Source organism: Meriones unguiculatus, chromosome 6 (assembly GCF_030254825.1).
Source record: "Meriones unguiculatus strain TT.TT164.6M chromosome 6, Bangor_MerUng_6.1, whole genome shotgun sequence".
NCBI lineage: Eukaryota > Metazoa > Chordata > Mammalia > Rodentia > Muridae > Meriones > Meriones unguiculatus.
In genome coordinates, this window is record NC_083354.1 from 37,443,773 (window position 1) to 37,457,975 (window position 14,203).

Consider the following 14,203-nt stretch of genomic DNA (forward strand, 5'->3'; position numbering starts at 1 on the left):
TGCAGAAGATTTTGACCCGCATGGCTTCTGAAGTTCACAAAGGAAAGCACTGTGCATGCTTCAAATGTCTGAGGGGGTGGCCCATCCTACCACAAGACAAAGCAAGGGTGCAACCACCACAGCAAGGGGACAGCAAGCCGGCCTGGGCCGGAGTGAGCTTCAAGGCGGCAGCTCTCAGCAGCTGACACAAGTCAGGCAACCAGGGCCCACCCCGCTCACTTCAACGCAGTCGGCTGCCCTGGGAAAGGTGACAGGAACTAAGGGTCCCATCGCTTCCTGGAGGGGGGGGCACTCACAAGAAGGATAAAACATAGCCTTGGGGCTGAGATGTAGTTCAGTTGGTCCAGCGCTCGCCTAGCACACAGGAAGCTTTGGGTTCGATCCCCAGCACTGCATAAATTTGAGCACGGCCCCATACACCAGTAAACCCAGCCTTTCAAGGCAGAGGCAAGAAGATTAGACCAGAAGTTCAAGGTCATCCTCAGCCAATGTGGTAAGTCTGAGGCTGGCCCCGCCTCAAAAACAAAACCCAGCACATGCTGCTGTTACTCTCACGGCATAGCTCCCCGGTGAACCCCACAACTCCCCCAATTCCCTTCCAACAACTGTAGAGAGTGAGATTCAGACCCACTGAAGTAAAGAGAGGGAGCAGAGGCTTCCTAAGGAGAGCTATGCCAGCATCAGGACCACTGCTCCTGAGCGGCAGCCCTTCCCGTGATGCTTTGGGACTCCGCACATGCGTGCCTCGTCTTAGCTCTGAGCCGGAAACTTTCATCACGGATGCTCCACCTCGACCCACTTTACCGCGCCTTGCTTGCCTCCCGAGCAAGGATCGAGGTCTCCTCCCGGCTTGCCACAACCTGCCATAACCATAACCGTCCTCCCATGCCAGAAGAAAGGCTGCAAGCGGGTGGCTGGGAGGTTCCTCCTGCCCCATACGGGGTCAGAAGGGGAGAGGAGTCACCAGGGCCATGGCCACAGGACCCGACTCCCATGGGGGCGGGCGTGTAAGCCAGGAAGGGCAAGGCCTACCTCTCTGACTTCGTGGAGCTGGCCGGGATACTGACTCTTGGTTCTTCGGGCGGCGGCAGGCGACTTGTGATGTGTGACAGAGACAACACCGGGGGCGCCCGCACTGAGGTGTCTCTGGCTACAGGGAGACGCAGAACTGGGTGTTCCGTGGGGGAGCAAAGTGAGGCTTCGGCTGCGGGAGCCTGGAGTGGTCTAGAACAAGCAACAGGCGTCAGAACTCAGCAACTGGCCGTGACTGTTGCCCTTCACGCTTGGATTTCTCCCCCCTCATCAGTTTAAAAGGATGCGGGAGCGGGGGAGGTCTGACTGCACTGTGGCCGAAACCCACGAGGACCCGCTTAAGAAAGGTAACATCAAGGGGCGTGGCGGCCCGCAGTTCTCATCCCATCACTCAGGAGGCAGAGGCAAGGAGGGTCTCTGTGAGTTCAAGGCCAGCCTGGTCTACATGGTGAGTTCCAGAATAGCCGGGGCTATGAAGTACAAGCCTTTCTCAACAAAAATAAGTGAGTAATCCTGCCCCTGAATTTTCCTTTTCACCTCTAATGTCTCCTGTCCTTTCCATGGGCACGAACAGCCATCTCCCCAGTGCCATGGGCTTGGGGTCTCTGCCTCTACAGTCTTTACTTCCTCTCTCGGGAAGCCCTTCCCCACCAGGATGATAACCCTCCCTTCACCTTCACACTGAGCTCAACGCTGCCTGGCCTGGGAAGCACCTCCCCAGCGCCCCCAAGACTGTCTGCTTATGTCTGCATTGTCAGAGATTGACTCTCACTGGTCTTTAGATCCCAGAGCCTGGCAGATGCCAACTGTTGACCGTAAGCCCTGAGCGTCTGCCATGCGCACGGCTGAGGGAGTTCTCCACTTCACGTGTTAGCAAGTGTTCATGATCCACAGCATGGAATTCGAAGGGGGAAGAGGCCCACACAGGCCTGACCTCTGAAGTCCAAACGCTGTGAAAGAGATGCCTTGGCAAACCTGGCTACCTAAAGAGTAAACACTTCAAGGGGACAAAGCAACCACGAGTGCCACCTATAAAGTCAAGTGAGAAAACCGGGGGTGGGAGGGGGGTAAAGCTGTAAATTTTCACGAAATGAGCCAAGATACAAAGAAGCAAGTTCACAAAACAGAAAAATAAATGCCCCTTAAACTCTACCAAAAAGTATGCCTCACAAGAACCCAAAACTAAATTTAAGCAGCATGTTTCATCCATCACACTGGCAAAAGTTTGAGCACACGGTTGTCGGCAGGGCCTGAGTATGTGCGGATAAAGGAGCCTGGCCTCTCCAAGGAGGGAATAAAGGAGCCTGGCGTCCCGTCACTGGAAGATCTCGCTCTTGGCACCCTCTCTGGGTTGCTGCAATCTCGGAATCCTCCCTGCAGTCCTGCACACGGGCAGGAAGCCACATGCAGTACAGTACAGGGCAAGGTGGAGACCGTTGACAGCCTCCCTGTCTGTCAGGGTGAGGCAGGTTCCACAGTGGAACACTGAGCTGTACGAGGATATGGAAACAGACCCCGAGTCACTGACCCTGAAAAAGATCTCCAAGTTGTAGAGTTCACTGTAAGAAGCAAGGCGCGGAGTTGGGTGTGAAAATCCGGGAAGCATTTTCACACACACTAATCAAGTGCACCTTGTTTTCTGAGAGCCAGTGACGAGGACAGCAAAGAAAGAAGGAGGCTTCTGACTACACAGCCTTTTTTTTTTCACCCTGAACTGTGAGAAGGGAGTTCCTGTTCACAAATGTTTGATTCCACCATGTGACATTCACATTCTTGCTGCCACCTGGGCATCATTTAGCCTGAGAAAGAGCAGGTGGGTGACGGGCCAGATCCTGTGGTATACAATTATCAAGTAAATACTCACTGACTACCTACTATGTGCTTAGCAGTGTCCTTACTAGGGAATGGCAAAGAAAGACCCAGAAGATACACGGACAGGGGCTGGAGAGACGCATCCGTGGCTGACAGTCCCTGCTCTCAACTAGAGGACCCGGGTTCGGGTCCTAGTGCCCACTTACACCCACATGTGTCTCCAGCTCCAGAGGACCCAATGCCCTAGTCTGTCCTCTGTGAGCAAGTGTACACGGGAGGCATACATTCACACAAACACATGGACATACACATGCATAAAAATAAACCCTGATGAAAAAGGCACAGAGACAGCAGCAATCACACACACACACACATACACACACACACACACACACACACACACACACACTTTCCAATTAAGGCAGGTCTGGGGAGGGTGGTCTGGGAACGTGGCTTGGTTAGCAGAGCATTTGCACAAAATCCTGCGTTTATCTCCAGTACCACATAAACCAGGTGTGGTGGCACACACCTATGCCAGCACTCAGACAGTACAAGCAGGAAGATCACAAGTTCACGACCATCCTCACCTACAGAGAAAGTTCAAGGCTAGCCTGGGCTACATGACACACTGTCTCAAAAAAAAAAAAAAACAAACAAAAAAAAAAACCCTGCCTCTCCATCTCCCAGAAGTCATCCACAAGGGGTTGGTTTCTCCCCACACAACATGTCTGCTGGCTTGAGCGTGTGCAGCCAGCCACGACTGCTCCTGAGTTCGTGAGCACAGCAGGCCTGTTAAACCCAGAAGACGCTCTTTTGTTCCTGTCCTCATAACTCCTGGCTTTTCCAACCCCCCTGTATCCGGCAGTGATCTTGGAGCCATATTGGGAGTGTGCTATGGGTGCCCCATTTGTGGCAGAGCACCCCGCTGACACCTCGCCTGTGCGTTTTCTAACGGCCTGTCTGCAAGCTCACCGCGTCTTCTGCTTGTTCTGTTTCACTAGGTGTGTCTTCTGCGACGGTCTTCACTTCGCTTAGTGTGCTTTTCAATGCAAAGATGTGTATGATTACAAAACCACTTTAGTTTCTCTGAGAAAGTACTGACTTTCGTCTCTGTGTTTTTAAGGTGTTTATTGAGTCTCCTGAAAGCAGAGGCTAAAGGCAGGGACTGTGAGCTCTCTGCTGTGGCGTTTCTTAAAGGCTGTTTCTGTGGACAGAGGATCATAAGGATGCTTTTATTTTGTTGCCATCCTGTGCTAATTTTGAATTTTAAAGGAGCATTCATACTATGTTCCATCATGGCTGCACTGACTTACATTCCCACCAGCAGTGCCTTCCGTGCAAGCAACGGGCAACCGGGGGCCAGGACACATCAGTCCTCTCTCGTCCCATCTTTGCACCTGGAGTGTGGAGGAGGGGAGAGGCAAGTTCTCTAGTCCCGTGACCAGGGTACATTTGCCTAAGTGTGAAGAGCCTGAAGACAGACACTGACGGGAGGGCTTACTCCTGACCAGCGAGCGCACATCCCCCCTGGGCTTGTTTCTCCAGCTCTGCTTCGCTGCAGCCACGTGACCTTGGGTGTGTTATTAAAGTGTTCTCATTAAGCCTCAATTTCCTGATCTTTAAAAGAGGAATCATAATATTGACCTTTAAAAGCCACCGTGAAGACGAAGCAGTAGCGTGCCCCAACACTTAGCGCAGACCCGACACGCACAAGCCTCGGCCCAGGTTCGTCGCTCCACGTGATTTAAAACCTGATCAGTGAAGGGACTATTGATTTTTTTTTTTAATGTTAAGAAGTTGCTTAGTACAAAATCATAGCAGCCTTTAACTTTCTTATTTTCTATGAGATCGAAGTGGTGGTGGAACGCAAAATACAATTTAATGTTTTTAGGTGGCCAGTGATGAGATAGCGAAACTATAAAATACACACATGTACACACGTGTGTGAATAAACAGGCACACAGATAACCCTAATTCTTTGAGACAGGGTTTCATGTAGCCCAGGCTGGGCCTCAGACTCACTATGTAGCTAAGTATTACCTTGACTTTCTAACCCTCCCCCACTCCTAAGTGCTGGGTCATCGGCACACACCACCACACCCGGTTTACGTCACCCTCAACCTGGCCAGAGCTTCACCCATCCCAGGCTCCGATTCCACCGACCGGGCTGTTTCCCCACACCTCTTCTGCTAAATTCTGAGAAGAAGTGAAGACCCAGAAAAAAATCAAAGAGTTCATCACTTGGGAAGCTCAAGGCCAGGAGAGACGGTAGGGGAGTGGTGAAGAGCACTGGCTGCTCTTGCAGAGGACCAGGGTTCAGCTCCCAGCTCCCAGCTCCCACGGGTGGCTCACAGCTTCAGTTCCATGGCATCCAATGCCCTCTTGTGGTCTCCCTGGGCACCAGGCGCACACGTGCTATGCACATACTCAAGCATGCGTATACATGCATATATATGTGTGTGTATATATATATGTATACACACATAGATTCACACATATGTACATACATAAAATATTTTTTAAAAAGAATCCAAGGTCAGACCAGGCTATGTGAGTTCCTGCCTCAAAAATCTGTCTTGATCATAATGAACCACAGGAACCCTTCTACCCAGTCTTTTTACTTGGAAAAAAAATACTAGAAAGAAGACAGCTACATGGCTCGTGGGCCTTTCCCACAGCAGCATCAACATAGCTGCACTGTATTCAGCAGGAGGCTAAACCCTTCCCCTGTGGACAGCTAATCCCAAGATCATTACCTAGTTAGTGGCTGTCATTTGAGTCCACAGGCGGGGAATTTGAAGTAGAAAAAAAAGGAAACGCCAAAAACAAACACCTTCTGCTTTTGCATTAACTGTGGGGTCCTCACGGTGGCATTCACACCAGGGTTTTTTCTAAGGGTCCATGGGAGCAGGATTCTCAGAGGATAAACCGGGTAAACAGAAGGGGGGAAGCATGTGCGTGCGGGAGGAGAGCTGGCAAATTTCAGCCGCCGTAAGTGGCCAAGCCTTCACTCTGTGAATGTCATAAACATAAACCTCTGGGACCACCTCAAACCAAATATTAACAGTCTGGGGGGCAACATGGCAGGGGTTTGTTGCAAATATTTACTTCAACTAGGACGACTAGAAATGCCAAGCAAGCCATATGGAAAAGTCTGAGTCAGGAGTGACGGCTCCCTAGAAGAATCACCCTCTGCATGCTACGTCAGAGGGCCTCGGGAGCCCCACATCCCTGCCCTCAGGAGAAAAGTGCCTGCCTGATTCGAGGTGACAGCATCGAAGATGGTGGGACAGGTGAGGGGAAGAGCTGAGGGCTAAGAGCTGCCTAGGCCTCCAGCGCACAGTCAGCTGGGGCTCTCCTACACTCTTGACCGGCTCCAATCTAGAGCTGCATAGGAAGGTCCCCAAGCACTTGTGCTCCCTCTCCCCTCACACACCCACCAGCAAAACCGGCAGAGAGGGAAGGAAGGTGCGCTGGGAAGGGGAAAGGACCCAAGCCTCAGGTGTTGGAAGCACCCTGGGGTGGGAATATTGACTGTCACCTTGGCAGGATCTAGGACTTTCTAGATGACAACCCTCCAAGCATGCCCGTGAGTTCCTAGATTAAGGTGGGAAGACCCACCCCATGCCTGGGCAGAGCCATCCCCAAGGCTAGAGACTGACTGACTGAGGGGAGAAAATGAGCTGAGCGCCAGCATTCATTCTCTCTGCTTCCTGACTGTGGGTGGCCAGCTGCCTCTTGCTCCCCACCACCGTGGACCATGTGGACCACATGGACCACCGTGTGGTCACTGTAGACCACAAACCGTGAGGCAGCTCCTCAGACCGTGAGCACAGCAAACCTTTCCTTCCTTAAGCTGCCTTTGTCACAGCATTGAGAATGTAACCCTTAACCCCATCTGGGAAAGCTGAGATCCACAGCACTGGGTCATGCCCAGAGGCGCTCAGGGATGCTTTCTAGAGAGGACGAGGGAAGCAGAGAGGGAGGCCCATTCCCCAGGGGATGGCTGGCTCACACAAATCCAGGCTGTGGCCCTTGCAAGCCGAGTGACCTAGGAATTGTATCCACACCACAATTCCTACCATAGGAAGGGAGCCTGGGTGTTTTTATTTCTGAAAATGGACCCTGCCTCCCTTGTTGGCTAGTTGGAGAAGGAAATGAGAAATGAACAGGAAGTGTGCGAGGCTAAGCGACACGGGCAGAGTCATCCTTAGTGGGAAGCCAAGTACTGTGGACATTCACATTCTGTGAGCCAGGCCCACAGAGAGGCGCTGGCATGGCCGCAGGTAAAGTGACAGTAACCACACGGATACCTGCATTCGCACACTCATGACTACAGTGTTCACAACGGCCATGTGACGGAACCAGCCTAGATGCCCATCAACTCCTGAGTGGATACAGAAAATGTGGTATGTACCCAATAGAATATTATCCATCTATAAAAGTTACAGTGTCACTTGCAAGAAAATGGATTATCATGCTCAGTGAGATAAAGTCTGACCGGAACAAATATCACAGGCTTTCTCTCATACATGAAACCTATTGAGGGAGAGGGAAGGTGGGGACTTGAAGCAGGGATCATTACAGACAGAGGAGGAAGGTAATGGAGGGGAATCCATTGATATATGAGCATGCATGGAAACGCCACAATGAAATCCACTGTTTAGTACAATATAGACTTGTAAAAACATTTTAAGCCAGTGAGCCCACAGGGTGGCCAGGCAGGTGGTGAATTTAGAAAGCAATCCCCTGTGCTTGGAATGGCCAAGCAGAAAATACAGGGCAGAGTGGGGTCATCCACAGTAGCAGCCACTTTTGATGTGAACTGACAGACTAAGATCAGAAAGGAGAGGAGAACCTCCCCTATCAGTGGACTTGGGGAGTGGCATGCATGCAGAAAGGGGAGGGAGGGTGGGACTGGGAGGGGAGGAGGGAGGGGCTTATGGGGGGATGCAGAATGAATAAAGTGTAATTGATGAAAAATTAAAAAAAAAAAACCTATATCTGACAGGCAGCAGTCTGGGGATGAAGGGGTTCATTTCAACTTACGCGTCCAGGTCACAGGGCCACACTGAGGGAACCAGGGCAGGAACTGGGCGCGGAACCATGGAGCAATGCTGTTTGCAGGCTCGGCGACTCCCGTCCAGCTTTGTAAAGGTGGACGGGAATGCCGCCACCCACAGTGGGCTGGGCCTCTTCCCTCCGTGTTCACAAGGCCCTCAACTGAGGAGCCCTTCGGAGGTGACTCCAGACTATGCCAAGAGACAGTCACAGCTAACAAGGACGTGCCAAATGGTGCCAGGAGGAGGTGAGACTGGGGGCTGACTTCTCACAAAGGTGAGTTCCTCTTCAGCCAGGCCCACTCGGTGGCCATGAGTCCTCTCACCCTCCCCCCCACCCCAGTGGCTTAGCTAGCTACGAGGGAAGGGGAACTCACTCCTCAATCCCATGTCTTGTAGAGCAGCTGAGTCTCAAGAACCCGAGTGATCAGCTCGTTAGGATTAGGATGCTTTACATTGTTAAGCTGGTTTTAAAAGAAATTACTTGTGAGCGCAGAAGCCAGGCTGAGTGGATCACGTGCTTTCAGACATCAGAGACAAACCCAGGACACACGACTCAGCCTGCGCTACAGATGCTGACCAGAAATCCTGCTTCCCTGGCTTAGGGCCTTCCCTGGAGGATGGCTCGGCATCCCAGGCGGGGCCTGTGTCTACCTAGGCAGTAACCACTCTGCAGACAATTCGCCTCAGAAGGGCTATGAATATGGGAGTACCTAACAAGGGTCCTCCAAGCCTCAATTTTAACCACTGCCCCTGCCCTGAAAAATATTCAGAAAACATCAAGGCTGGGAACTAGAGAGATGCTCAGTGGTTAGGAATGCATATTGTCCTCACAAGGCACCTGGGTTCGATTCCCGGTACCCACAGTGGTCCGTTTACCAGCACCTATAACCACAGCTCCAAGGCATCTGACTCCCCCTTCTGTCCTCCTCAGGAACTACACTCATGTGCATACACACTCACTCACGCATGTAATTTAAAGTAGAGAATGCATGCATTTTCATTTAAATGAAAATGTTCCTAATAACTCTTCACTCGTGATCCTGTGGGTTGCCCCCTCGCCTGTGCTCCCCTAAGCAACCCCTCGCTGAGCCCTCTGCATTCCCAGGCTCACAGGCTGGCTTCAGGGGAATCACTGCTCTGGTCTGTTCTCAGTGCCCTCCCCAGGAAGCATCACAAGGTCAATTACACACAAACACCAAGTGTCCCAGACCACACCCTGGCACAACCTTTGCTGACACACTGCTGTCGGATTAAACATGCATTCAGTGAGCGCCTCTATGTGCCGGGCTGAGCCATAGAAAACAGAAACACAGCAGACAAATGCCCCAGCCTCGCGGAAGCACCTTTCCAAAGGGAAAGGTAAACCGGTCCAACGGAAGGTGCCTTTACATATTACAACATTGGCTCACTCGGTGTCGCACGGGTGGCCATGGGAGACCCTCAGGAGACCCTCAGGAGAGGACAGTATCTGGTTCAAGACTGAGATGACAGCGGGGGGAAAAATATGGCTGTCCTGATAAGTGCCTACCCTGCAAGCATGACGGTCAGAGTTCAGAAGCCCAGAAGTCCACGTAAGTGTCAGGTGGGTGTGGTGGCCTGGCCCAGAAGAGGAGGCAGGGACCCCCAGAGCAAGCTGGTTAACAAGTCTAGCCTTATGGGTAAGCAGCGGGTTTGACCGAAAAACTCCACTTGTCTCAATAAACAAGGCAAACGGCGACAAAGGATCATTCCAGACCTCAGCCTGGTGCTTTCACATGCAAACACACACATGCACACTCACGTGTGGACACACACATGCAAGCACTCGTGTCCACACACACGCATGCATGCATGCACAGCATGCGCACGCACGCGCACACACACACACACACACACTTTTTTTTATTTTGTTTTTCGAGACTTAGCTGTCCTGGACTCACTTTGTAGACCAGGCTGGCCTCGAACTCACAGAGATCCAACTGCCTCTGCCTCCCAGAGTCTGGGATTATACTAGTGTACCCCTGCAGCCAGTTTACACACAACTTAAAAAAAAAAATTCTGGGATCCACCAAGAACTATACTGTGCTATTCAAGGACATAGGGAGAAGTTCAACCAACGCAAAGGCCCTGGGACCATCACTCCCCCAAGGCGCATCCGAAGAAAAGCGAGTGTGCAACAGAGGAAGCCAGCAAGGCACAGAAGAGAGCCTGAGACAGAGAGCCGACGGATGGGAGAGTCCGGTCTTGCTGAGAGTGGGACTGGGGGAGCGGTGTGCCGTGCACTTGACTAGGACCAGCTTGCACACATCCCCAGCCCTCGCACCCTCAGCCCGTGTACCTCTAAATCTTGAGTTGACAACGACAGACCATTGCCAGGTGAGCGTGACTAGCTGGGATCCCTGAGGGCTGACACCGACAACAGGGATGGCGAGCCTGGGAGAAGAGTGCCCTCCCAGGAAGCTTTTCCTCGGGACCACACTCGGGCATTAAACTGTTGTCTGTGTACAGTCCGTGATCGTCCACACAGCGTGCATCATCTCTCCTGGTCATGCTCACAGTGTGCTCTGGAGGTGGGCGTTTCTTGAGTTAGCCCAGCCTCCACCTTTTCTCCTGTCTCACCTCGTCGGCCCAGAAGGCGTTTTACACCAGAAATGAATCCCAGAACAAAAGGTGAATGCACACCCTGGAATCCTGTAGCCTCTCCCTCGGCCACTCGAGACAAAGAGGCTTCTGTTTGATGGTGAAGCCGCAGTCCGCATCACAGGGTCAAACCAGCTGAGGGGAGGGAAAGCCCAGGGCAGCTCTAAGGCAGATGGCTGCAGAGAGCAAATTTGATTTTCTTCGAATCAATAACTCATTTGTGACAGAAGGCACGCCTGTCCACTTAGAGATCATTTCCTTCCCAAATGCTCAGGCACACATTCTGAAGCTCAGAGGGACACCTTCTGAGCTTCAAAACATTTAGTGCTAAGAAAGAGAAGAAAGAAGAAGAAAGGAAGGAAGGAGGGAACGAAGGAAGGGAGGGAGAGAAAGGAGGAAGGGGGGAGGAAGGAAGGAGGGAGGGAAGGAAGGAGAAGGAAGGAAGGAAGGAAGGAAGGAAGGAAGGAAGGAAGGAAGGAAGGAAGGAAGGAAGGAAAGAAGGAAAGAAGGAAAGAAGGAAAGAAGGAAAGAAGGAAAGAAGGAAAGAAGGGAAAGAAAGAAAAAGAAAGAAAGAAAGAAAGAAAGAAAGAAGGAAGGAAGGAAGGAAAGAAGGAAAGAAGGAAAGAAGGAAAGAAGGAAAGAAGGAAAGAAGGGAAAGAAAGAAAAAGAAAGAAAGAAAGAAGGAAGGAAGGAAGGAAGGAAGGAAGGAAGGAAGGAAGGGGAAGGAAGGAAGGAAGGAAGGAAGGAAGGAAGGAAGGAAGGAAGGAAGGAAAGGAAAGGAAAGGAAAGAAGAAAAAGAAAGAAAAGAAAGAAGGAAAAAAGAAGGAAGGAAAGAAAGATCTCACTGTGGACAAGATGCTCAGGCTGGAGCTGTGGGCAGAGCCCTGTGGAATCCAGGCCGACATCACAGAAGCTAAGCTGAGGTTTGGGTTGCTGGTACAGCAAAGGCAAGAGTGGCAAACTTGCCGGTGGGCTAGGGAGATGGCTTTGTGGGCACAGCACCAGTCTTGCAGGGCTGGGGACCTGAGTGAGTTACCCATGTCACATGCCAGGCATGGCAGGGAGGGCTTGTGACAAGATCCCTGGGGCTCCCTGGCCAGCCAGCCTGCTTACTCAAGTTCTGGGCCAATGAGAGACTGTTTCTCAGACAAAAATTGGAAGGCACCTGAGGAATGACCCCCACGTGCATGCACACGTGTGCACCCAGAAGAACACGCATGCTCACACGCATACACACAAATCTGCCGGTGACTCAGGATCTGCACTGGGGAGCTTCACGAGCTCCATGGGCTAAGAAGGCTTTAAGCCCATGTGCCACTGAGGTGTTTTTCCTAAAAATGCCCTAACATCCAGAACCTTCCAAGCCCTTTAAATCTGCCTTCCTTTCTATTTCTTTTCAAGTTTTCTTTTGAGGTATGATCTCCCTAGGTAGCCTAGGCTCACCCTGAACTAACAGCAACCATCCTGTCTCAGCTTCCTGGATGCTTTGGAAATCCCAGGCATTTCCCACAATGCCTACCTTCCTGCTCCTGATTCTGTTGCTCTTTTCATACTCAGTCCACGGTTCTACTCAGTGGGTGCCTTCCGCCTTCCTGGGCTCATTCTCAATGAGGCACTCCTCGGAGCAGGAACAAACAGGAAACTGGCTTGTTATGATAAGGCTGGCTTATCTCGAAGGCACAGAGGAGTCTGGGACTTTTAAGAATCCTAAGTCCTGACACAAAAGCTGTGAGTATACAGAGCTAGGCCAATGGACTTGGTTTGCTTTCAACTCAGTTCTGACTCCATCCCATACCTAGAACTGCAGACACGCCTGATGTTAGGCCCGACTCTCTGTTCCAGTCAGGAAATGGGTAGAGCTGGCAGGTCGTGGGGGTATCACAAAGACTCTGGGTACTGAGGCCCGGCCATGGGCACTGACTGCATCTCTACACAGTGTGTGTGGAAGGGGCCACCCCAAAATGTCCCCAGCCTTTCCCCTGGGGACCCCTCTCACCTAAGAAATTTTACACGACCATGGCAAACAAGCATATCAAATACATATGCAAATCAAACGCTTGCTGGTATTAAAAAGAAATTTGTTTTAAAACAACTCTGTTATACAAATAATTTTATCACTTATCAAATAATAAAGTATATTTGCATAGTGACAGGCTAGTTGCACTTGTTTAATTACATAACAAATTAAACTTTAGCCAAATATCTGATACTAAAGGACAACAGGGCATGGTCTCACACTCTGATTTTGTAAGTGTTAATTCTGAGACTGTCACATCAGTTTAAAAAAAAGGAAGGAGTGTGTGGCTCAGTAGTTTGGAGCACTGGCTGCTCTTCCTGACACCCTGGGTTCGATTCTCAGCACCTACGCAATCATCTGTAGCCCCAATTCCAGGGAAAGCACACATACATGCACATGCGTGCATGCATGTATATAAATAAGATAAACCTCTTTTTTTTTTCCAGAAGTGGCACTGGTCCACAAATGGTAATACAGGGCAGCTCAGCTCTGGATTAAAGGCCGACCGTCCCTTAGTCAAAATGCCTGGAACCAGACGTAGTTCAGGTCTTCAGACTTTTCCAGATGTTGGAATATCTGCTCACGCCCAGGGAGTTGCTCCAAGCCTGAGCAGAAAATGTCTTACTCTCTCCTTACAGCCTACTTGAGTCTAGATCAAATATTGTGAGTACACTGGCGCTGTGCTCTGTGTGTGTGAGTGTGTGCGGATGTGTGTGCGCTGTGTGCTCATACGCTGTTAGGTTATCACTGCAACTGTGAGAACTGCACATGTGTGCATCATGAGGAGGTTCGGAGTCAACCTCGAGTGCCATCCATCCATCTTGCTGTTTCAGTTTTGGGGGTTCGGTTTGGTTTTGCCGTTGTCAGCCCCAGGGATCCACCTTTCCCGGCTCTTCAGCACGCCGGTTTCTGCAGGTTGGATTCATGCATGCTTTACACACTGACCCGTGTCCCCAGCGACCTGCACGCGGACTGCAGCCTGAGGGCATGTGGGGAACACTGAGGAAGTTCTGGGTTTAGGAGCACTTTGGCTTGAGACTAGATACTTTCCCCTGTCACACTGAGGGCAGCCTGGCCCACGAACGGCGCGCAGGCACGTGCTGCCTCCCGTCCCCCATCAGAGCAGCCCCACCCTGCCAGGTGTCCTCGAGGCAGTACGTCACTATCACCACTGCCGCTGGAGCTCTCCAAGGAGAAAATTGAACACTTATCGCTCCCTGCATGGTGGAACAGAAGAGATTTTTCTTCGTTTCCCCTTGTCCTCAAAGATGAGACTGTTGAAGACTCCAAATTATTCATGTTTTAGAGAGAACTTCATCTTGTATTAAAATCTAATTGGATTTGTACAGCTTTCACAGACCTGGTGGGTAGGCAGGAGTCTGCTGGATTGCCTGGCCTCAGCAAGAAATGGGGGGAAGAGCCAAGGATGTGGAGAAGCTGAGGAGACGGATTCGTCGGTCAAGTGCACGAGGATCTAAGATGACCCCAGAATCCACATTTATAACAACAACAGTAATAGTAACTTTAAATAACAGTAAATATTAGTAAATAGCGTGGTTGTGTGTGCTTATAGTCACAACACTGGGGAGGCAGGTGACCCTTCAGGCTCCCTAGTCGGCTAGCCCAGCCTTCGTGGCAAACTCCCGGCCAATGAAACATT

General features: G+C 51.1%; 1 protein-coding gene across 3 annotated transcripts in view; it reads right to left on the reverse strand.

Annotated features, from left to right (window-relative positions):
- The window catches only part of Osbpl10 (oxysterol binding protein like 10), a 221,606-nt gene that overhangs the window by 107,076 nt on the left and 100,327 nt on the right, over nucleotides 1-14,203 (reverse strand). For 2 of the 3 annotated variants that reach the window (XM_060385109.1, XM_060385107.1), the window contains exon 4: nucleotides 1,033-1,224. The exons of the other annotated variant lie outside the window; for it this stretch is intronic. In XM_060385109.1, the coding sequence (XP_060241092.1) occupies nucleotides 1,033-1,224 (192 nt within the window). The remainder of the gene's footprint in view (nucleotides 1-1,032; nucleotides 1,225-14,203) is intronic. 3 annotated transcript variants of the gene reach the window in all.